The 20,571-nt window shown below is 53.5% G+C and overlaps 2 protein-coding genes across 4 annotated transcripts; one reads left to right on the top strand and one right to left on the bottom strand.

Annotated features, from left to right (window-relative positions):
• Positions 1-4,419: 4,419 nt before the first annotated feature.
• Positions 4,420-6,717, bottom strand: DRAP1 (DR1 associated protein 1). The gene is made up of 7 exons (XM_012778160.2): positions 6,479-6,717; positions 6,172-6,244; positions 5,974-6,067; positions 5,521-5,640; positions 5,308-5,401; positions 4,971-5,059; positions 4,420-4,638 (listed from the first exon to the last, which is right to left on the bottom strand). The coding sequence occupies exons 1-7, from the start codon at positions 6,518-6,520 to the stop codon at positions 4,533-4,535; spliced, it is 618 nt and encodes a 205-aa protein (XP_012633614.1). The 5' UTR covers positions 6,521-6,717; the 3' UTR covers positions 4,420-4,532.
• C4H11orf68 (chromosome 4 C11orf68 homolog) lies at positions 5,868-9,205 on the top strand. 3 transcript variants are annotated; one of them, XM_076001798.1, is made up of 2 exons: positions 5,868-5,975; positions 7,793-9,205. In XM_076001798.1, the coding sequence occupies exon 2, from the start codon at positions 7,794-7,796 to the stop codon at positions 8,547-8,549; it is 756 nt and encodes a 251-aa protein (XP_075857913.1). In that variant the 5' UTR covers positions 5,868-5,975; position 7,793; the 3' UTR covers positions 8,550-9,205. The 3 variants fall into 3 exon arrangements, with proteins under 3 accessions (XP_075857913.1, XP_012633613.2, XP_012633612.2); XM_012778159.2 differs by lacking the exon at positions 5,868-5,975 and adding an exon at positions 6,937-7,116; XM_012778158.2 differs by lacking the exon at positions 5,868-5,975 and adding an exon at positions 6,937-7,116 and having other exon boundaries at positions 7,790-9,205.
• Positions 9,206-20,571: the final 11,366 nt, after the last annotated feature.

Below are 20,571 nucleotides of genomic sequence, written 5' to 3'. Positions count from 1 at the left end.
CTCCACCCAGAGCCCTCTCCCCACGGATAGCTCCAAGGCCCACCTCCTCCTCACTGGGGTTCTCTACTCAAATCTCACCTTCTCAGTGTCCTCCCTGGACCCACTACAGAACATCAGGCTACCCCTGGACTGCCCACTCCTCCCTTATCATGCTTTATTTCTCTGGAGCGCGTGTCACCATCAGACGTGCTCCTTTTCTTCTTTATGGTCTGTCTCCCATTCCGAGATAAACTCCAAGGACATTTTGTCCACATAATCACCACTACCTAGAACAGTACCTGGTGAGCAAAAGGATCTTGATAGGTAGGTAGATAGATATGGGTTAAACAAATACAATTTTTATGAGATATCATAAGAGTCCATAAATCTGAAGTGTACAGCCCAATGTAGTTTTATACATAACCACCACCCAGTTCAAGCTACCTTACCAGAATGCTCCCTTGTCCCCGCTCCCAGCCAATCCACACCCCTTAGGTAACCATTATATTGACCTCCATCACCATTCATTAGTTCTGCCAATCCCTGAAGTTTGCTTAAATGAATCGTATCAGTGTGTACTCTGTTTGGCTTCTCTTGCTCAACATAATGTCTACATGATTTACCTGTGTTGTTGAATGTCACAGTGGTTTGTTCTTTTTGCTGCTGTTGTGTTGTACAATATTCTACCACTTATTCATGCTCTTGTTGACGGGCATTTGGGCTATTTCCAGTTTGGGGCTACAAAACACTCTTGTATTAATTCGTATCTTTGGGGGATATATGCCCTCACCCCTGGGGTAGATGCCTAGGAGTGGAACTGCTGGGTCACAGGGAAAGCACGCATGTTAATAACCCAATAAGAAACTGCCAATGGGCCGGGTGAGGTGGCTTACAACTGTAATCCTAGCACTCTGGGAGGCAGAGACGGGTGGATCACTCAAGGTCAGAGTTCGAAACTGGCCTGAGCAAGAGCGAGACCCCGTCTCTACTGTAAATAGAAAGAAATTAATTGGCCAACTAAAATATATATATAGAAAAAATTAGCCAGGCATGGTGGCGCATGCCTGTAATCCTAGCTACTTAGGAGGCTGAGGCAGAAGGATCACTTGAGCCCAGGAGTTTGAGGTTGCCATGAGCTAGGCTGACGCTACTGCACTCTAGCTCAGGCAACAGAGTGAGACTCTGTCTCAAAAAAAAAAATAACAAAAACCAAAAACACAAAAACAAACAAAAAATCCCTCCTTAGGCTCTAAGCTTTCCCCTTCCACAGTGACCTTAAAAGTCATGGGCTGAGGGTGGTGGGGCCACAGAGCTGAGGCCTTGAAGTCCTTGGAGAAGGGCCACCCACTGATCAGATAAATCCCATTATCAACCTTATGTGAGCAAGATACAAGCTCCCATTGCACTTGAGCCTGTATGCTTGGGGTTTGTTACAACATCAACAAGCTTTGCCCTCAGACAGGTATAACTAGTGATATAGCAGTTGGCTCTCCATATCCACGGATTTAACCAACCTCGGATTTAATCAACCTTAGATTGAAAATACAGTATTCATGGGATGTGGAACCCATGGATGAGAAAAGCCAACTTTTCATATCCACAGATTCCACAGGGCCAACCTGAGACTTGAGCATCCTCAGATTTTGGTATCTATGGGGGGTCCTGGAACCAATTCTCCATGGATATCGAGGGATGACTATATAGTACTTACAACTAACATAAGTAATAACTAGCCCCATTTACAGATGGGAAAACTGAGGCACAGAGAAGCTGTGGAACTTGTCTGAGGTTAGTAAGTGGAGGGGTCAGGATTTGAACTCCAGGCCTGGCTTAAGCTCTCTGCCTTAAGGCTGAACCAATGGGCCGCACAGAGGTGCAGGCCAACTGCCCCAGCATCTCCTCCCACGCCCCCTGCCCAACCCAGGCTTCTTGGGGCCTTGAACCTGTATGAAGTGAGGGGCTGCAGCTATACTCTGGCATCCTCACCTCACCAGTCATCACTCTGAGCCCTCCCACTTTGGCACCTCACCTTTTGAGTGGACCCCAGCACCAGATTCCAGAAATCTCTCCCTCTCCACCCCCACACCTCACACCCACTTGGCATGACCTCCACTCCAGTGGCCCCAACTGGTCACCTTCCCTGGGTCTGCCCCTAGCCAGATCCGGCACCAGTGGGGACCACCTCCCATTCATGGTCCCTATGTCAACTAGAGTTCAGTGACAAGACAAGTGACAAAAACCCAACTAGCTTAAAGGAAGGGAAATGTTTATTGGTTCACGTGACTAAGGAGTCCAAAGTGCACAGGCCTCAGGCCTGCCTGGTCCCAGGTGTCCAGATGGCATCAGAAATCTCTCTCTCCCAGCCCCATGGCCCTGCTCCCTGTGCCAGCTTCCTTCTCAGGCAGGATCACCCCCGGGGTGGTAAGTGGCTTCCAGCAGCTCCTGGCAATCTTGTCAAAACCCTTTCCCAAATAGTCCCGCCTACAGTACTAGGGCTGGGGCGCCTTGGGTCACACTAGCCCCACACCAATCACTGCGACAGCAGCATGGGTGGCACTGTGACTGGCCAGGCTGCCATGCTGCCCCCCCTCAGCCCCATGGAGTAGGCTCAGCAGCACAAACCACAGGTTCCAAGCAGAGGAGAAAAGGTTCCAGAAAGGAAACAGGAGCCCTGCTACCACAGGGGGCATCACAGAGGCAGACAGGGCCCACAGATGCCCCGCTCCAGCTCCCTGGTCTCCAGGTCCCCAGCTGTCCATGCCACCACGCCACTCCACACCTCAAGGCCAGGCTCAGCTGCTGTTTTAACTCGCCTGCTTCCTCCTTGCCCCGTCACTCGGCCACTTCACAGAGAAATCAGACACCACCGTGTCTGATAAAATCCGTGAAGACCTCAATCCTTCCCCCAAACCCCACTTGCCGCCCTCTCCCTTGGCAGGTTGGGGTCTGCCTTAGGTGTCTCTACCTCACCCCATCAATTCTCCACCGCCTGTCCCTGCAGCCTCTCCCTCTCTGAAGGCTTGTGTTTCTGCCACTGAAAAAACACTCTACCTCCTTTAGCCCCTTACCCCAGGCCATCTGCAGTCTACGGCCACAAACATCACTCCTCGCACTTTGGTGCCTCACTTCCGACCCCTCACCTCCGGCCCTCGCGCCCTCAGCAACCAAGGCCCTTCCAAGCAGCACTGGCAAGGGCTCCCTAAAGCCGAAAGACATGGCACAGGTGCCACCGCCTTGTCCTCAGCCCTTGACAGCTGACCTCTCTTTCCTTCCAGACACCCTGTGCCCCGGGTCTGCCTGCTTATCTGCCTTTGTGGCCTGCTGCAGGCCCCTGGCCCAGGCGAGGTCTCTGGCTCTCAAGGTTCATGCCTGTCACCATGCCCTGCCTCCACACGTCCACCGTCTACCGGGCACCTCCCCTCAGCAGGCTCATCAGTACTCCAGGTTCGTGAAAAGCCAATTGTGATCTTCATGCAAAATCCTTTTCTTCCTCCTGTCCCCCAGCTGGAAAAGGGCCCTGCCAAAGTTGCTACAGAAAGAAACCTGGGAAGCCTCCAGGAGAATCCCTCCAGCTCACACCCCGTCCCCTGTCCAGCCAGCCACCCAACAGTGCTCAAGTCTGAGGCCAAACAGGCCTGGAGTCTGCCCCACTCTCCACGCCCGTCTCCCTTGCCCCAGCCACCATCACCCTCACCTAGAGCCCTGAGCTGGTTCCCAGCTACTGCCAGAGCCCATGGATGCTTCCGCCATGAGAACGCCAGTGATCTTGTTAAAACAGAGGTACCCACAGCCTCCTGGCTCTAGACCCTTAGAAGAGAATGCATCCGGCCCAGGGGCCCTGCATGGCCCACCCTGTCCCCTTCCCACCCTCCCCAAGCTGCTGCTTCCTGAAGGCATACTCTGGCTTACGGGCACTGCAGCTCCTGGATCTACTCTGAAATGCGTGTGGTTGGACTGTGTCACTGCCCTGCTCAAAAGCCACCTTCGAGGCCCTCCCTGATCTTCCCTACCTCTGCTCCCACAACTCCTTCCCACACACCCTTCACTGCACGGGACAATTTCCAAGGCCCATTCCCGTACCTTGTCCCGCCTAATCCTTCACAGCAGCACAGAGAGGGCAGAATGGTCTCCATCAGAGACGAGGAGAGGCTGCTCAGAGAACACGAGCCTGCCCAGGGGCACACAGGACAGTGAGGCAGGTAACCCAGCACACCCAGCACCTGCCAGCTCAGGCCCTGCCCTCTCCCATCTTCCCTCCTCTGGCACCGCTGGTGCTGTCCTGGCAGAGCCGTGGCCTCCAGCCTCCCGGGAAGACACCTCCCTCCACTCAGCTGCTACCTGGCCAACCACTGTCTCTGACCCCAGCACTGTGGGGAAGGCAGGTGGGTGGATGGAGAGCAGTCACAAAACCCTGAACAAAAGCTAAGACGAACACTGAGATACTCTTTTATTACTGTTTTATTAATAAATTTAAGATCAATTTTATCTTCTCTCCTCCCCCCAGAACAACTAAAACCAACTAAAAGGGGGTACGGCCTGGGGGGCAGAGGGTGCTAGGAGTCATAATCTTCTTCGTCCTCTGCGTCACGTGCCGAGGGGCCTGGGGGTGCCGGGGGCAAAGGCAGAGTGGAGGCGAAGGGCAGGAAGGGTGTTGGAGGGCTGCAGGGCAGAAACCCGGAGAGGCATTCAGGCCTCAGCCCTGCCGGACCACCACAGAGACCCTGGACCAACAGGGAGCCAAGCCCCAAAGAAACGCAGGGCCCAGAGCAGGTCACACAGCCCCTGCCCAGGCCCCACCCACTGCCCCTGGCCAGCCTGGGGACAGGATCTTGTGAGAGAACAGTCCCTGCCTTTAAACCCTCCTCAGTTATTCCCCTTCCATCCCCCAAATCTGCCACAATTAACAAAACCAAGTGGCCAGGGAGAACAGGAGGGACAAGCCAGCTTTGGGGAGTCTGCTAGCACCCTCCTGGTGCCACTGGGCTGCTTACCTCTGAAAGTGGGCAGGGGGGTGGCTGGCCTGGGGTGGGGGCTGTGGTGTCTCCTCTTCCCCGTCAGTATCTGTATCCTCAGAATCATCCTGTGAGCATGAGCACAGCAGGGGTCAGAGTTGACAAGAAAAAGCATGAAGCCATCACTGGGGAACCTGGAACCCTAGGGGTAGCAGGGACGGGAGTAGACCCCATAGCCCCAATGAACAAACAAAGAAACCAAGGTGCAAAGTGGTCACAGACAAGGATAAAACCAGGTTTCTAGCCAGTGCAGCCTGATTCAAGGCTGCCCTTTCTGCCATCATGGGCCAGGACAAAGGGTTGGGGTTTCACTCACCTCCTGCTCCGAGTCTGTCCCCGACAGCTTCTTGTCCTTCCCTTTGCTTCCCATTCCACCATTCTTCCGGTTGCTGCTGCCTGGCTTCCGGCCCCTTCAGGAAGGTACAGTCCATCTGCCCAGAGGTCTCCACACTCCTTGGCTACCCCCAGCCACCCCTAACCACCATGGGTCTTGGCTTTCCCCACTGTACACCTGGCTCTGGCCCCCTACCTGCGGGCACCCTTGTCCCCATCCATGTGGTTGTCTTCTCCATCCCCCTGCATGTCAGGCACAGATGCCACAAGGTCCTTTAAGAAGTCAAACTGCTGCTCCAGTTCAATGCACTGCTTCCTGGAAGAAGTGGGAGGTGACAGCACTCAAGAGGTGCCCAGACACGTAGGCCCTTAGCAGGGGGCAGCAGGGGGCCCTGATGTCAGGAGTATGGAGCCTGGAAAAACCCCGCCCATCTCTACCACACCGGGACCTCCCCGACTTCGCTTAGGCTGTTCCCTCCGCCCAGAACGCCCAAGCCCGCCTCCACCAGTCCAAACCCAGCAGTCTTTGAGGCCTTCCTGGTCCCCCAGTAGCCTCCCACCTCCCTCACTACCAGAGCACTCCTCTTCTAAGTGTGTGAACTCCTCGGGCAGGGCACCACCGGACCCTTCCAGCTTCGCGGCCACTCACAGGTGGGATGTAGTCATAGTCTTGGCGTTTCGGGACTGGGTCACCTGGCAGGCCTTCTTCAACAGCGACTCCAGGAAAAGCTCGAGCGCCCGGGCTGAGGGGCGTCAAGGAGAACGCGGAGGCGAGGGGTAGGGAGGGCGACCCGAGCTGCCTCCCTCCCCCACGCCCCTCAACCCGGCCAGCCCCTCGCCAGGATACAGATGATGACAGGCACAGCCGCCGCCACCTTTCCAATCTCTTCGTCCGTCTGCATGATCTTCTTGATCCGCGCCTGGGTGGGGGTGGGCAGAGTTCGGACCCCGTAGCCTTCGTCCCAGAAAGGGTTGCAGGGGGAAGCAAGAGGGGTATCCCGGGGAAAGGGGGCGGGGGACGCGAGGAGGGCACAGAAGGGGGCGGGGCGTCCAGGCCCCCGAACACCTAGATGCGCCCGCCCCCCCAGCCGGGCCCGGGCCCAAGCCTTCCCCGGAGCCGGGCCCGCTCCTGCCCGTCTCGGCCACGTGCTCACCGGCGGGAACCGCGCGTTGTACTTTTTCTTCTTGCTCGGCATCCTGGGGCCTCTCTCGCCGCGCCGGGCCCAGCGCCGCCGCCCGCAGCCTCCCGGCCCCCGGGCCTACTCGCTGCCCGCCCGCCGCAGTTCCCCCGGGTCCTGGTGCCGACCGCTCCGCCCCCGCCGCTCCCTACGGGTCCTAGCGCCACCGGTTAAGACGACACTAGCAAGGCCCAAGTGCCCTCCCCTCCTTGGAGCCTCCCCGCGGTGCGCGTTTGTCCCCAACGAGACCGCCTCTCCCGCCCGCCCCCAAGGCCAAGAGAGCGAACGTTAGCCCCGCCCCCCCGCAAAGCCGCCCCGCCCTGCGTTCCCCGATGGTCCCGCCCCCGGGGTCAGCACCGCCCTGGACAGCCCCGCCCCTTCCCCTGCCGGCCCCGCCCCGCGGCGCAGCCGATCCGGCCTGGTGGCTCCGCCCCGTGGCCGCACTTGTCTATAAAGTTGTTGTTGCGGCGGAGCGCTAAGATGGCGGCGGCGGCTGCAGCCGTGGCGGGGGCGGGGCGCGGCGGCGGCGGCGGCGGCGGCGGCGGCGCAGATCCCCGGCAGGAGCGGAGCCGGGCCCGGAGCTGGGCCGGCGTCGAACGCAGCGAAGGCCGGAGGTGACTGCGGGCCGCGGGAGGGGCAGGGCCGGGGCGGGGGCACAGATTGGGCTGTGGGCACTAATGGCGGCAGGCGCGGCAGAGCCGGTGCCTGGCCCTTCTGTAAGCTCTAACAAGTCGGGTTCGAGTCCGGGCACCGCCCCATTGGCCTCGGGCTGGCCAGTGCCCTTTCTGGGCCTCAGTGTCCTCGTCCGTAAGTGGGCCTGATAACGCTCGCCTGGGAGGCCTGGCCCTACAGGGCCTGCCTCGGGAGCTGCACGAACGTGCGCTTATTTTCCTCTGTTAAATCCCAGTGCTCCGGGATACCTGGCCAGGTGTACTAGGGGCGGTGGTTTTCACACCTGAATTCACATTTTGGTCCTGCCAGTCACTATAGGTGTGACCTTGGGCCAGTCTCTTTTCTCTGAGCTCGTTTCCTTGGGTGAGAGTAACGGAGAGTAGTAGTAAGAATAGCAACAGCGCTTAAGTAGTGCTCACTGCTCCTCAGGCATCTAATTTTCACAACAGATCTACTAGACAGGAACAGTTGTTATCCCAATGTAAGGATTAGGCAACTGAGGCACAGCGACATTAAGTCTTGCCCAAGGCCACACAGTTAAGTCCAGTGCCTGGCACCCCTAGGCCCCAGCAAGCCATATTGTCTCAGACCTGCCCTGACTCAGTTCCCTCACAGCAGGATGGAGCCAGGTGAGGAGCTGGAGGAGGAGGATTCTCCAGGTGGCCGTGAGGATGGCTTCACCGCTGAGCACCTGGCCGCGGAGGCCATGGCAGCTGACATGGACCCCTGGCTGGTGTTTGATGCCCGCACCACGCCTGCCACCGAGCTGGATGCCTGGTTGGCCAAGTACCCGCCATCCCAAGTTACGCGCTATGGGGACCCCGGTTCACCCAACTCTGAGCCTGTGGGCTGGATCGCAGCATATGGGCAGGGCTACACCCCCAACTCAGGTGACGTGCAGGGCCTGCAGGCAGCCTGGGAAGCTCTGCAGACCAGTGGGAGGCCCATCACACCAGCTACCCTGCGCCAGCTGGCCATCACTCACCATGTGCTCTCAGGCAAGTGGCTGATGCACCTGGCACCTGGATTCAAGCTGGACCACGCCTGGGCTGGCATTGCCCGGGCTGTGGTGGAGGGCCGGCTTCAGGTGGCCAAGGTGAGCCCTCGGGCCAGGGAGGGTGGGCGCCAGGTCATCTGTGTTTACACAGATGACTTCACGGACCGCTTGGGTGTACTGGAGGCAGATTCAGCCATTCGTGCAGCAGGCATTAAGTGCTTGCTCACCTACAAGCCTGATGTCTACACCTACCTGGGCATCTACCGGGCCAACCGCTGGCACCTCTGCCCCACTCTCTATGAGAGCCGTTTCCAGCTTGGGGGCAGTGCCCGGGGCTCCCGGGTTCTGGACCGCGCCAACAATGTGGAACTGACCTAGTGGGGTCAAGTGAGAGAGACTACCCTCTGCCCCGATGCTGGGGATGGATCCTCCTGTCTTCCTTCTCCTTGTCCCAAGAAGGCTAAGCCCCTCAGCTCTGGCGACTAGGTCACTTGGGAACTGCCTGCATCTTCAATCCCCTTGAACTTCTGCCCTCTGTTCAGGGCTGACTCAACCTCCTACAGGCTGGGGGCTCTGGCTCCCTGCAGGCCAAGCCCTCAGCTTTCCTCTTCAATGCTGCTCCCCTCTATTGCCCAGGACCACAGTTTGGGTGCAGACACCTAAGAGGAGAGCCTTCCTTGGCCACCTTCATCCCAGCTATACCTCCCCTTCCTCCTGCGTTCTCCTTTTCTTTCCTTCCTCCCTCACAAGGGGGTAAAGTTAGTGCTTCCAGTCCCTCTCCTTGGAGCCTTCATAGTCCAGGGGACAAGGGCCCTGCAGGCCTGAGCATGCCATTGTGGGGAGTGGGGTAGTTATGCCCACTCATCCCCTGTCAGAGAGGGGATGCCAGGGCCGTGGGCATGGGGCCTGCCCCTCCCTGCCAACTCACACAGCCTGCACCACCTTCCTCCCTTCCTTGGCTACCTTGACATGTGCCTGCTCTTGGTATTTCAATAAAACCCAGCTTGGGTCTGTGTCTTGAGTGTTTTTTAAAATACTGTCTTGGTGATTACCTGCTTTGGTTGCTAGGGGGAGGCAGGGTCAGGAGAGACTGCCCCTTGACCTGGCCAGACCACCCTCTCTGCCCCCAATAATGAGATGTGCCTCACTGCTGAGCCTGGACTCCTCTGAGAACCTCTGTGAAGTCAGCCCCACTTCCCTCCATCCCAAGAATCAGAATCAGTTTCTCAGTGACTTCCCATAAATCTAGCGATTGGCCCTTCCAGGAAGGTCCAAGGGGCCACTACTGGCCCACAGGGTGCATTTGTGCATGTTAGAGAAAGGTGCTTTCTGGTCCTGGCAGTCCTAGGTCGGAGCACGTGGTTTGATGAGCAGAGGATGGGCTGGATTTCAGCACCCTAGGTTGGACGTCCTTGTGCGGTGAACAACCTGCACAACCATAGGTGGTGTCTCTGGAAGCCCTGGTGTTTATACTCTCCTTTCCTACCACCCTGACCATCATAGTGGTCACTGAACAGTTTGCAAAGCACTTCCATATGCATCATTTAATTTTCACAACCTCTAGGACATGTAGGCCCCATTCTGTGGTCAAAGGAATTGAGGCAAAGAGGGGAAAGGAGTTTTCTCAGGGTCATGCAGTGAGTCCAGCAGAGCTAGTACTTGCTTCACAGTCCCTTCCTCCTCAGCATGAGTATGCTCCCTGACCTCGCTGAGAAAACCACCCACAGTTAGCTCTTTACAACTCACAAAGCACGTTCACTCATGTGACCTCGTGGGGCCGCCCTACTGAGACTTGCTGTAGCCTGTGGGAGCCTGGCTCTTGCACCCCCACATTAACCCCATGCCTGGACCTGGCCTTGGTTGGGGGCCAGGGTGTCTGGCAGAGAGCCCCTTGGGACACTGCTCTCGTGCCGTGCAGGAGCTGACTCAGCCTCCAGCAGCCTCATCAAATTGGAATTTGGAGCAGAGGAGCGGAGATGCCACTGGGCTGACTGGGTGGAAGTGGCTGAATCATGAGATGCTGGCTCAACACCCTCTCCAGCTTCCTCCCCACCCTAAGTTTCCCCAGGGCTGAGTACCCCTCTGCCCAGCCTTAGAAAGCCCCAGAGCTGGGTGGTCTCCAAGTTGGAGCCTGATACCCTGCCTCCCTGAGACTATCAGTGCCTTGCCCTTGACCAGAGTGGGCCAAGGCACTTCATGGGTACCTCAGAGATGCCCAAATGATGTCAACAGCACCTAGTTCTCCAGTAAGTAAGCATGTTGCAGGTTGTCCCTTCCTCTCCATCCCCGTGGCCCTGCCTTAGCCCATTCCTCACCCTCCCAGGCCACCTCAACAGCCTCCAACTTGCCTCCTCCATCCCTCCCCCATGGTCCCTCTCTTCCCCCACAGCCAGGTCAGCGGATCACACTTGCAGAGCTCCTGCCCAAGGCTCTTCTGTGGCTCCCCACAGCCTGCAGAAGAGAGTCCACTCTCCTGGGTTGGCCTTCACCTAGCCCCCAATGATTGCCCCAGCTTCCCTCAGGCACCCCTTTCGGCCTGTGCTCCCCCTGTCGAAGCCATCTGGCACTTCCTTCACCCCCTGGCTTGCAGCCCTCCGCCTCAGGCTGTTCCTTTTGCTCAAACACCTGCCTTGCACCATTGATCACAGGACAGTGTAGTTACTTATGTAATGGATTGATTGATGTCTATCTCTTGCTGGTCCCTAAGCCACATGCCCAGGCTCAGCACTCCGTGAAGGCAGGAAGAATGTCCCAATTTCAGCCCTGTCCCCAGAGCCTAGCACAGTGCTTGGCCAGAGCAATCTCGCCATTAATTATTAAGCGAATGAATGAAGTAATTGACAACTCAGATCCAGCCCTTCTGCCTCATCTCCACTGCCAGCTTTGCCTGTCTTGTTCCAAAATCATGAGCTGCTATGATTTTCTTGCCCACACACTGGCCTTTCTCACTTCCGTGCCTTCGCTTGTGCCGTAGCCTCTGCTTGGCATGCCTGACCCCGTCCACTTTCCTGGCTGACGCCACATGGCAGGCCCACTGGCTCAGGTGTCATTCTCCAGGATCCTCCCCCATCCATTTTCACCCCAAGTGTCAGGCACATCCCCAGGCTCCCACAATACCTGCCCACCTGTGGTTCTTACCTGTGGGTCTGGGGCCCCTCAAGGACAGTGGCTGTGCTTTGACACTCTTTCAGAGTGTCTTCAGCATCCAGCAGAGGGCCCAGCCTAGTGCAGGTGCCAAATAAACATTCTTGAATAAATGAGTGATTGAATGAAAGCCGCTCTCTCTCTGGGTCTCAGGTTCCTCCTTCTGTTCATAACAAGAGCCAGACATTGCACTAAGCATTTACCCACATCATCTCATCTGAGCTTTACATGGCTCATTATTGCTGCCATTTTGCAGAAGAGGAAACTGAGGCCCAGAAAAGTTCAATAATTGGCTCAAGGTTACAAAGCTAGTAAGTAAGTGGTAGAGCCAAGATTCAAACCCAAGGCCGGGCGCAGTGGCTCGTGCCTGTAATCCTAGCACTCTGGGAGGCTGAGGCGGGAGGATCGCTCGAAATTAGGAGACCAGCCTGAGCAAGAGCGAGACCCTGTCTCCACTAAAAAATAGAAATTAGCTGGACAACTAAAAATATATAGAAAAAATTAGCCAGGCATGGTGGCATGCCTGTAGTCCCAGCTACTCGGGAGGTTGAGGCAAAAGGATTGCTTGAGCCCAGGAGATTGAGGTGCTGTGAGCTAGGCTGACGCCACGGCACTCACTGTAGCCTGGGCAACAGAGTGAGACTCTGTCTCAAAAGAGTTCAAACCCGGCCCGGCGAGGTGGCTCACGCCTGTAATCCTAGCACTCTGGGAGGCCGAGGCCGGCCGGATTGCTCAAGGTCAGGAGTTCGAAACCAGCCTGAGCAAGAGCGAGACCCCTTCTCTACTATAAATAGAAACAAATTAATTGGCCAACTAATGTATATAGAAAAAATTAGCCGGGCATGGTGGCACATGCTTGTAGTCCCAACTACTCGGGAGGCTGAGGCAGGAGGATTGGTTGAGCCCAGGAGTTAGTTTGAGGTTGCTGTGAGCTAGGCTGACGCCACGGCACTCACTCTAGCCTTGGCAACAAAGCGAGACTCTGTCTCAAAAAAAAAAAAGATTCAAACCCAAGTCACCCAACTCCAGAGCATCCAATGCACTGTTGAGCCCTCACTGTGCGAAAGTGCAGGCAGTGGGGGGGCTGCAAAGATAGATGAGATCCCTCAAGGGCTTCAGATCTGATTTGTAAAGCACACAGTTTGTGTCCTCAGAACCACCTGGAAGAGAGGCTGGGCCAAAACTGGGATTCCCTTTTTTTATTGATGAAAAAAATGAGGCCCAGAGAGTGCAATGACTAAGCTACCTGGGCAGGAAGCGGTCTCCCGGGTCTACAGTGGGTACTGCTCTCCTGCTAGGTCAACAGTCCCCCAAAACCCACCCCATCAGGCTGCCAGAGGGTTCTGCCCCATTTGGCCGGCCCCTCCTACAGGGGAGCAGGGAAGTGCCTTAGGCCCATGGTGGGCTGAGCAAACTCTGACAACCCTTGTGCTCTGCTTCTTTTATAAAACCAGGGGGAGGATGGCTGAGATCAGGAAAAGAAGTCAGCCCCCCTCCCCACCCCCTCTCACACCACAAACCCCCAGACCCCAGGGAGGAGGCACCAGAGGGGCTGTGTGTGTGTGTGTGGGGGGGAATCTCTGCTTGACCCCTGACTCCAGATGGGACTCCGGCAGAATCAGGGAGAACAGGAAACAGCTGAGTAGGGAGAACACTTCAGCCAGAGCTTTGGCAGGATTTTGGGGATTTTCCCGGTGGGGCAGCTGCACCCGGCTCCCGCCTGCTGGGAGGGGCCCTGGCAGGGAAGAGGGTTGGGTCAGCAGCTGATTCATCTGAAGAGGAAAACTCCCCACTTCTCTGACGAGCATGCCCCTAGGCACCCAGGGCAAACCTAAGGCACCCCGCTGAGAAGCCCCCCAACTCCATCTTTCTTTGGTTGGGTGGGGGGAGAAGAAAACTCAGGCCAGACGGAGGGATAAAGTCAGACAGGGTGGCAGGGCCTAGAGGGCAATTTCTAGGGGAATAAAACCAGAAACTGGAAGCAGAGTGAGAGCTGGACAAAGGCCACCTCAGGCGTCCTTTCTCTCCCATTTTATAGATAAGAAAACTGAGGCTCAAATAATAAGACGAACATGTACACGGACCTACTCTGCACCAAGCATACTCTAAGCAGTTTATATGCATTAACTCATTTCGGTCCTCACAGTCCTCCTTTTACTGATAAAGAAATTGAGGCAGAAAGAGGTAAGTAATTTGACCAAGGTCAAGGCTAGAAATGCTCCGGCAGCCTCCACAACTCCCAAGTGTAGTATACACACCTGTGTGGCAGGGAGCGAGTCCCTGGTCCCTGAGCAGCTCTGGCCCCTGGGACAGGGGCCCACCTGGGGTGAAGTCTGAATTGGTTTCTGGGGATCTTCCACCCTCTGCCCTTTGGAGACCCTAGAGGACAGACAGGTCACTGACTCTCACTTCCGCTAAAGTTGGCTCCTGCAGAAAAATCAGCCAAACCCTCCCAGGCCAGGAGAGGGCAGCGAAGCATTCCTGCCAAAATCTCTCTAGAGGGCTTTGAGTCTTTTCCAAACCCCAATCCTTTCCTCCCGAGTCAGAGCCTCCCTTTCCTGTCTGCCACCCGCCCCTCACAACATATGACACACGCGCACACACGCACGCACACGCAGGCGCATGCGTGTACACTGGGAGTCCAGCCCCCAGGCTCCTGCCCCTCAGGGAGCCCGGGCTGGCCCTGCTCCCCTCTGCCCTGGGCTGGGGCCTGCTGGGTCAGAGGGGGGCTGGGTGGCAGCCCTGTGAGGTGTGGCCAGGGACCCCACGCAGGCCAGCTCTGCCCCACTTGGCTCCCACTCACAGGCTGCGTGACTCACCCCCTCGCCCCCCATGACTCAGTTTACACGGGTGCCCAGAGGTCCTCCCAGCATGGGTGGGGCAGTTTATTGGCCCAGCCCAGGCCTGCCAGCCTTTCATCCCAGGATGAGGGATTTCATCCCACTCCTGGCCCAGAGCAAGAGCTGGCACCCTTGAGGACAAAGGGCCAGCTCTCAGGAGCCTGGGGGATGGGAGGGAGGGGAAGTCCCAGGTCTGAGGGTTAGGTGAGCCCAAGAACTGGGTGACAGGCTCCAGCTGTCCTGGGCCTGGGTCTGCAGGGAGGAGGAGACACTCTAAGAAACTTAAGGGCCAGGCTGAGTGGGCAGAGCCATCCTGGGCACTGACAGCAGAGCCCCTAACACTTCCCTTCAGAGGAAATTGTCCATATAGCAGAAAATGTAACAGCAAGAAAATACTTACATTTATTGATCCCTTACTGTACTGGTGTCATGCTCAGCACTATCCATGTGGGGTCTCATTTACTCCCCCCAACAACCCCAAAAAGCAGTTACAAATACTATCATACCCTTTTTATAAATGAGGAAATGGAGGCATTGAGAAGGTAAGCAAATTGCCCAGGTTCCCCAGCCAGCAAGCGGCTGAGCTGGGATTCAAACCCAGGCCATCTGACCCAGAACTCATGCTGTGAACCCAAGTGCCTCCTGAGCCATGCTGACCAGAGCAGGGATGAGGGCCCGATGACCACTCCAGGGAGCTCCACTGAAACCTCTGGTTTTAGAGAGCACACTATGTAAACCACTGATCTGCAAGAAGGGGAAACTGAGGCTTCCAGATGGAAAGGGACTGACAAGGGCTGGAGAGGTGGCTGGTGTGGGGAAGTGAGCCCCACTTTTTATGAATGTCTACCCCAATCTCAAATCCTCCTCTGCCAGGAAGCCTTCTCGCACTCACTTGGCAAGAATTCTTCTTTCCTGGGGTTCTTGTAATGAAACTAACCCTCTCTGGGCCCTGCCCCCAGCACTGTCTCGCTAGCACCAAGACTGTTCTCCTGAGTGTCTCACCACTTCTCTGAACTGTAAGTGCCTTGTGGCCAGGACCAAGTCTTTAATCTTCTCCACCACCCCCACATCTGGCTCCATTCAACTTTTAATTTTAATCCTGAGTCAATTTGCTCAGGAGAATGAATAAAGAAAGTGTGACCTAGTGAGGTGGCTCATACCTATAAATCCAAGCACTTCAGGAGGCCAAGGCAGGAGGATCACTCGAGCCCAGGAGTTTGACACCAGCCTGGGCAACACAGCAAAACCCCATCTCCACAAAAACTAAAAAAATTAGCCGGGTGTGGTGGTGCACACCTGTAGTCCCAGCTACTAGGGAGGCTGAGGTGGGAAGATCACTTAAGCCCTAAGGTTGAGGTTGCAGTGATCCATGATTTTGCCAATGCACTCCAGCCTGGGCAACAGAGCGAGATCCTGTCTCAAAATAAAAGAAAGAAAAAGAGAGAAAGAGAGAAAGATAAGAAAGAAAGAAGAATGAAAGAAAGAAAGAAAGAAAGAAAGAAAGAAAGAAAGAAAGAAAGAAAGAAAGAAAGAAAGAAAGAAAGAAAGAGAGAGAGAAAGAAAGAGAGAGAGAGAGAGGGAGGGAGGGAGAAAGAAAGAGGAAGAGAGGGAGGGGAAGGGAAGGGAAGGAGGGAGGCAAGGGAAAGGAAGGGAAGGAGGGGGAGGGGGATGGGAAAAGAAAAAGAAAAAGAAAAGAAGGGCCAGGCATGGTGGCTCACACCTGTAATCCTAGCACTCTGGGAGGCTGAGGCAGGAGGATTGCTTGAGCCCAGGGGTTTGAGGTTGCTGTGAGCTAGGCTCACACCACGGCACTCTAGCCTGAGCGACAGAGTGAGACCCTGTCTTAAAAAAAAAAAAAAAAAAGAAAAGAAAGTGTGGTACATCCATGGAATGGGATATTAGCCATAAAAAGGAGTCAACTGCTGCCACACAGGGCAACATGATGAACCTCACAGACAATGATGGGAGACAGAAGCCAAACCCAAAGGAGCACATGCTGTATGATTCATTGATGTGAAATTCTACAAGAGACAAAACTAATTGATGACAATAGAAATGAGTTAAGTGATTTCCTGGGATGGGAGAATTGACTGCAAAGGGACAGGAAAGAACTTCCTTGCTGTGTGGCTTTTGGCAAGCTGCTAAAAGTTTCTCTGTGCGTCCATTTTCTAATCTGTAAAATGGGTATATTATTATAATATTATCTGTCTCACAGGATTGTTGGGAGGCTTAAATAGATTACTTTGAACAGTGCCTGGTTGATCAGAATTCATGAGTAAAAGCAACTCGTGTTATCCTCTTAGCCCCTCAAGCCTCCCGATCAACATGCAACATAAAAGTACGTAAGGGCCGGGCGCGGTGGCTCACGCCTGTAATCCTAGCTCTCTGGGAGGCTGAGGCGGGTGGATTGCTCAAGGTCAGGAGTTCGAAACCAGCCTGAGCAAGAGCGAGACCCTGTCTCTACTATAAATAGAAAGAAATTAATTGGCCAACTAATATATATAGACAAAATTAGCTGGGCATGGTGGCACATGCCTGTAGTCCCAGCTACTTGGGAGGCTGAGGCAGAAGAATTGCTTGAGCCCAGGAGTTTGAGGTTGCTGTGAGCTAGGCTAACGCCACAGCACTCACTCTAGCCTGGACAACAAAGCGAGACTCTGTCTCAAAAAAAAAAAAAAAAAAAAAAAAAGCACATAGGATACATCACACATCTTCACCCCACCCCTTCCCCGGCCTCAGGCCTCTCTCTCCTGAACGCCTTTCACAGCCCCCAGCTCAGCCCCTCCAGCTGGGGGCTGTGAAAGGTGTTCAGGAGAGAGAGGATGGGGCCAGGACCAAGGAAAAGAAATGTTTCTTGAAATGAATTCAAATGTCATCTCCAGGCTGGGTGAGATGGCTCACGCCTGTCATCCTAGCACTTCAGGAGTCCGAGGCTGGAGTTCGAGACAAGCCTGAGCAACACAGCAAAAACCCATCTCTATAAAAAATAGAAAAATTAACCAGGTGTGGTGGTGCATGCCTGTAGTCCCAGCTATTTGGGAGGCTGAGGCAGGAGGGTCACTTGAGCTCAGGAGTTTGAGGTTGCCGTGAGGTATGATCACATCACTGCCCTCATGCCCGGACAACAAAGTGAGACCCTGTCTCAAAAACAAACAAGCAAACAAAAAAACAAAAAACAAACGTCATCTCCAGAAGCGGAGCACCTGGAGCTCTTACCCACTGAATAATGCTGGTGGGAGGTAAACGGTACACCCTCTTTGGAGAAGTGTTGATGAGAATCAATTAAAGCCCAGCATGCACCTACCCTATGACCCAATAATTCCCCCCAGAGAAACAGCCAAGAGAAAGGAGGGCAACTCGCCACTAAAGGACATATCAAGAATGCTCACAGCAGCCTTAGTCATACTAGTCCCAAACTGGAAGGGCCCTCAAGTCACTGGCAGGAGAATGGAGAGAACAATTGTGGAGTATCCATGCAATGGAATGCTACACAGCAATAACAAAGACCACACTACTGGTTCACTCAACATTGTAGATGAATCCCACAGACATGTTGAGTAAAAGAAGCCAGACCCAAAAGAGTACACACCATATGGTTCCATTTATATGAGGTTCAAGAACAGACAAAACTAATCTATGATGATAGAAGTCAGAATAATGGTTACCTATGGGTCGGGCATAGTGACTGGAAGGGACACAAGGAGCCCTCCGGACTGCTGGAAATATCCTCTATCTTGATAAAGGTGGTAGCTACATGGCTCTCCACAGGTAAAAATTCACTGAGGTACACATATTGGTCGTATGTATATTACATTTCAACTTAATCAACAACTTAAATCTAAGAGCTAAAACTATACAACTCAGAATAAAAACATAGGGGTAAGTCGTCATGACCTTGGATTTGGTAACGAATTCATGCATTTGACACTTAAAGCATGAGCAACAACAACAAAAAATAGATAAATTTGACTTTATAAAAAAACTTTTAAACTTTTGTGCATCAAAGGACATTATCAAGAATGTGAAAAGACAACTTACAGAATGTGAGAAAATGTTTGCAAATCATAGATCTGATAAGGGCTTAGTATCCAGAATACATAAAGAATTGAGTATAACTCAACATAAAAAAACACCTTAATTTATGAAGGGGATTTTTAAAAAGAAAAAAAATTAAAAATGGGCAAAGATTTGAATAGACATCTGTCCAAAAAAGATATACACACGAAGTAAAAGCACATGAGAAGATGTCCATTGGTCACTAAGGAAATGCAAATCAAAACACACCATCTAGGATGTCTCTAATTTAAAAAACGGAAAATAACAAGTGGGGTTGGCAAAAGTTTGGAGAAATTAGAAGCCTCATATATTGCTGGTGGAAATATAAATGGGTACAGTCACTTTGTAAAACATTCTGGCAGTTCCTCAAAAGATTACTGTATGACCCAGCAATTGCAATCTTAGGTATATACTCAAGAGAAATGAAAACATATGTCCAACACAACAACTTGTACACAAATGTCCACAGCAGCCTTATTCATAATAGCCAAAAAGTGGGAATAATCCAAACCCAACATCCAGCAACTTATGAATAAATAAAAAATCATGGTACATACATACCATGGAGTATTATTCAGCCATAAAGAGCAAACAAGTACTGATCCATGCTACAACAGGAACGAGTCCTGGAAAAAAGTTATGCTAGGTAAAGAAGTCAGACAAAAAAGACCATGTAATGTGTGATTCCATTTACATGAAATTCTCAGAACAGGAAAATCCACAGAGACAGAAAGAAGATTAGTGGTTACCAGGGGTTGGGGTAAGGGGGAAATAGGGAGTGATTACTTCATAGGTATGGGGTGTTTTTCTGGAGTGTTAAAATTTGAAACTAAAGAAAGGCGGTGGTTGCACAACATTGTAAATGCACTAAATGCCACCATAGTGCACACTTTAAAATGGTTAATTGCATGTTGCATTATTAATAATTTCACCTCAATTAAAAAAATAAACTTCAATTATAAGAGTGAATAGAAACTGGAAAACATAAACATCACCTCCAGTATCCTGGTGGCACTGAGAGCCCACTGGGTGCCAAGCCCCTCTCTCTCTCCCTGCAGCCCCAAGAGGTGGGGATTCTATGGAGCCCAGCAAGGAGCAGTGACTGAGCCAGTCTCACAGCTACCAAGGGACAGTACCAGGGTCTTTCAGGCCTCCCTGCCCCCAGACTCCCAGCAATCACTGTGGCCCCCTGCGGTTCTCTCCTGGTCTCCCTGGGTGGGAGCTGGTGAGGTCAGGGACTGGGAACGTTTCTGAGGCCACAAGGCGGGAGTTAGTGACTGAGGAGCTTGGAATGTGCTGCCTCTGAAAGGACCTCCTTGTGGCTCCACCAACGGTTAGAGCAGGAAGGGACTTTCAAAGTCATGTAATCACTCCACACACACACACACAATTTGAGACCTGAGCCCCTGCTCTGCCAGCTGCCCCAGACTGCTTGGGGGCAGGGGACAGGGTGAATGTAGCAGGCAGGTGAATGTAGCCAAGGCTGACATGTGTCAGGCCACATATATGCCACCATTTGGCTGCCTTTGTCACCCCTGACCTGTCTGGTTTGCGCTCAGCCAAGGAGTTCGGATCCAGTCAGTGTGTGTGTGTGTGTGTGTGTGTGTGTGTGTGTGTACATGCTCCATGAGTGCCTTAACGTGTGGTTGGAGTCTCAAGAACTCCCACCCCTGGAGCCTTTTATTAACATATGAATTTATTTTTGCTACTATTGTCAAATTCTTACTATGTGCTGTGTTAAGCATATGGCATTATTTTATTTCTGCCCTCCAATAACCCTAAGATATACTTATCATTATATCTCCATTTTACAGATGAAGAAATCAAGGCTTTGAGAGATTGTGTACCTTATCTAGGTCACACAACTGGTGAGCAGCCTAACCAGAATTCAAACCCACGACCCAGAGTTGTCTGACTGCACAATGCATGTTCTTTCCATGGGTCACACTGCCTGAAAAAATCCCCCTCTCTCTCTTGCATACACACACACCCCTATATTTCTCATGGTGGTAAACTGCTGTAGTTTCTTTTCCTTTTAGAGGAAGACAAACGTTGAGTAGAACAAGGGCAAGGGAGAGGCACCAGGATGGTAACTACCTTCTGAGTGCACAGCACCTTACAGCTTACAAAGCACTTTCACATTTATGATCTCATTTGATCCCACAAAAGCCCCGTGAGGTCAGCAGGAAGGCACAATTGGGACTGGGACTTAGAAAGAAGGTGACCTGCCCAGGGTCACACAGACAGAACATGGTAGCTCTGGGACTAGGACCGGAGCCAAGCTGGCCTCCTGACCCCTGGCTTCTGTTCCCAATGAAGGCAGCCCAGGACCCTACTTCCCTGATGGCAAAACTGGAGCC

The sequence above is a fragment of the Microcebus murinus genome, chromosome 4 (assembly GCF_040939455.1).
Source record: "Microcebus murinus isolate Inina chromosome 4, M.murinus_Inina_mat1.0, whole genome shotgun sequence".
Lineage (NCBI taxonomy): Eukaryota > Metazoa > Chordata > Mammalia > Primates > Cheirogaleidae > Microcebus > Microcebus murinus.
This window is presented reverse-complemented; position numbering and strand designations above follow the sequence as displayed.

Excerpts from the sequence above, each read along its gene's own strand:
- DRAP1 (XM_012778160.2), bottom strand. The coding sequence starts at position 6,520 with ATGCCGAGCAAGAAGAAAAAGTACAACGCGCGGTTCCCGCCG. Across the intron at positions 5,641-5,973 it reads ACTATGACTACATCCCACCT|GAAGCAGTGCATTGAACTGG; the intron begins GTGAGTGGCCGC and ends CACTTCTTCCAG. Across the intron at positions 5,402-5,520 it reads GGGGACAAGGGTGCCCGCAG|GGGCCGGAAGCCAGGCAGCA; the intron begins GTAGGGGGCCAG and ends ACCTTCCTGAAG.
- C4H11orf68 (XM_012778158.2), top strand. The coding sequence starts at position 6,983 with ATGGCGGCGGCGGCTGCAGCCGTGGCGGGGGCGGGGCGCGGCGGCGGC. Across the intron at positions 7,117-7,789 it reads GAACGCAGCGAAGGCCGGAG|CAGGATGGAGCCAGGTGAGG; the intron begins GTGACTGCGGGC and ends GTTCCCTCACAG.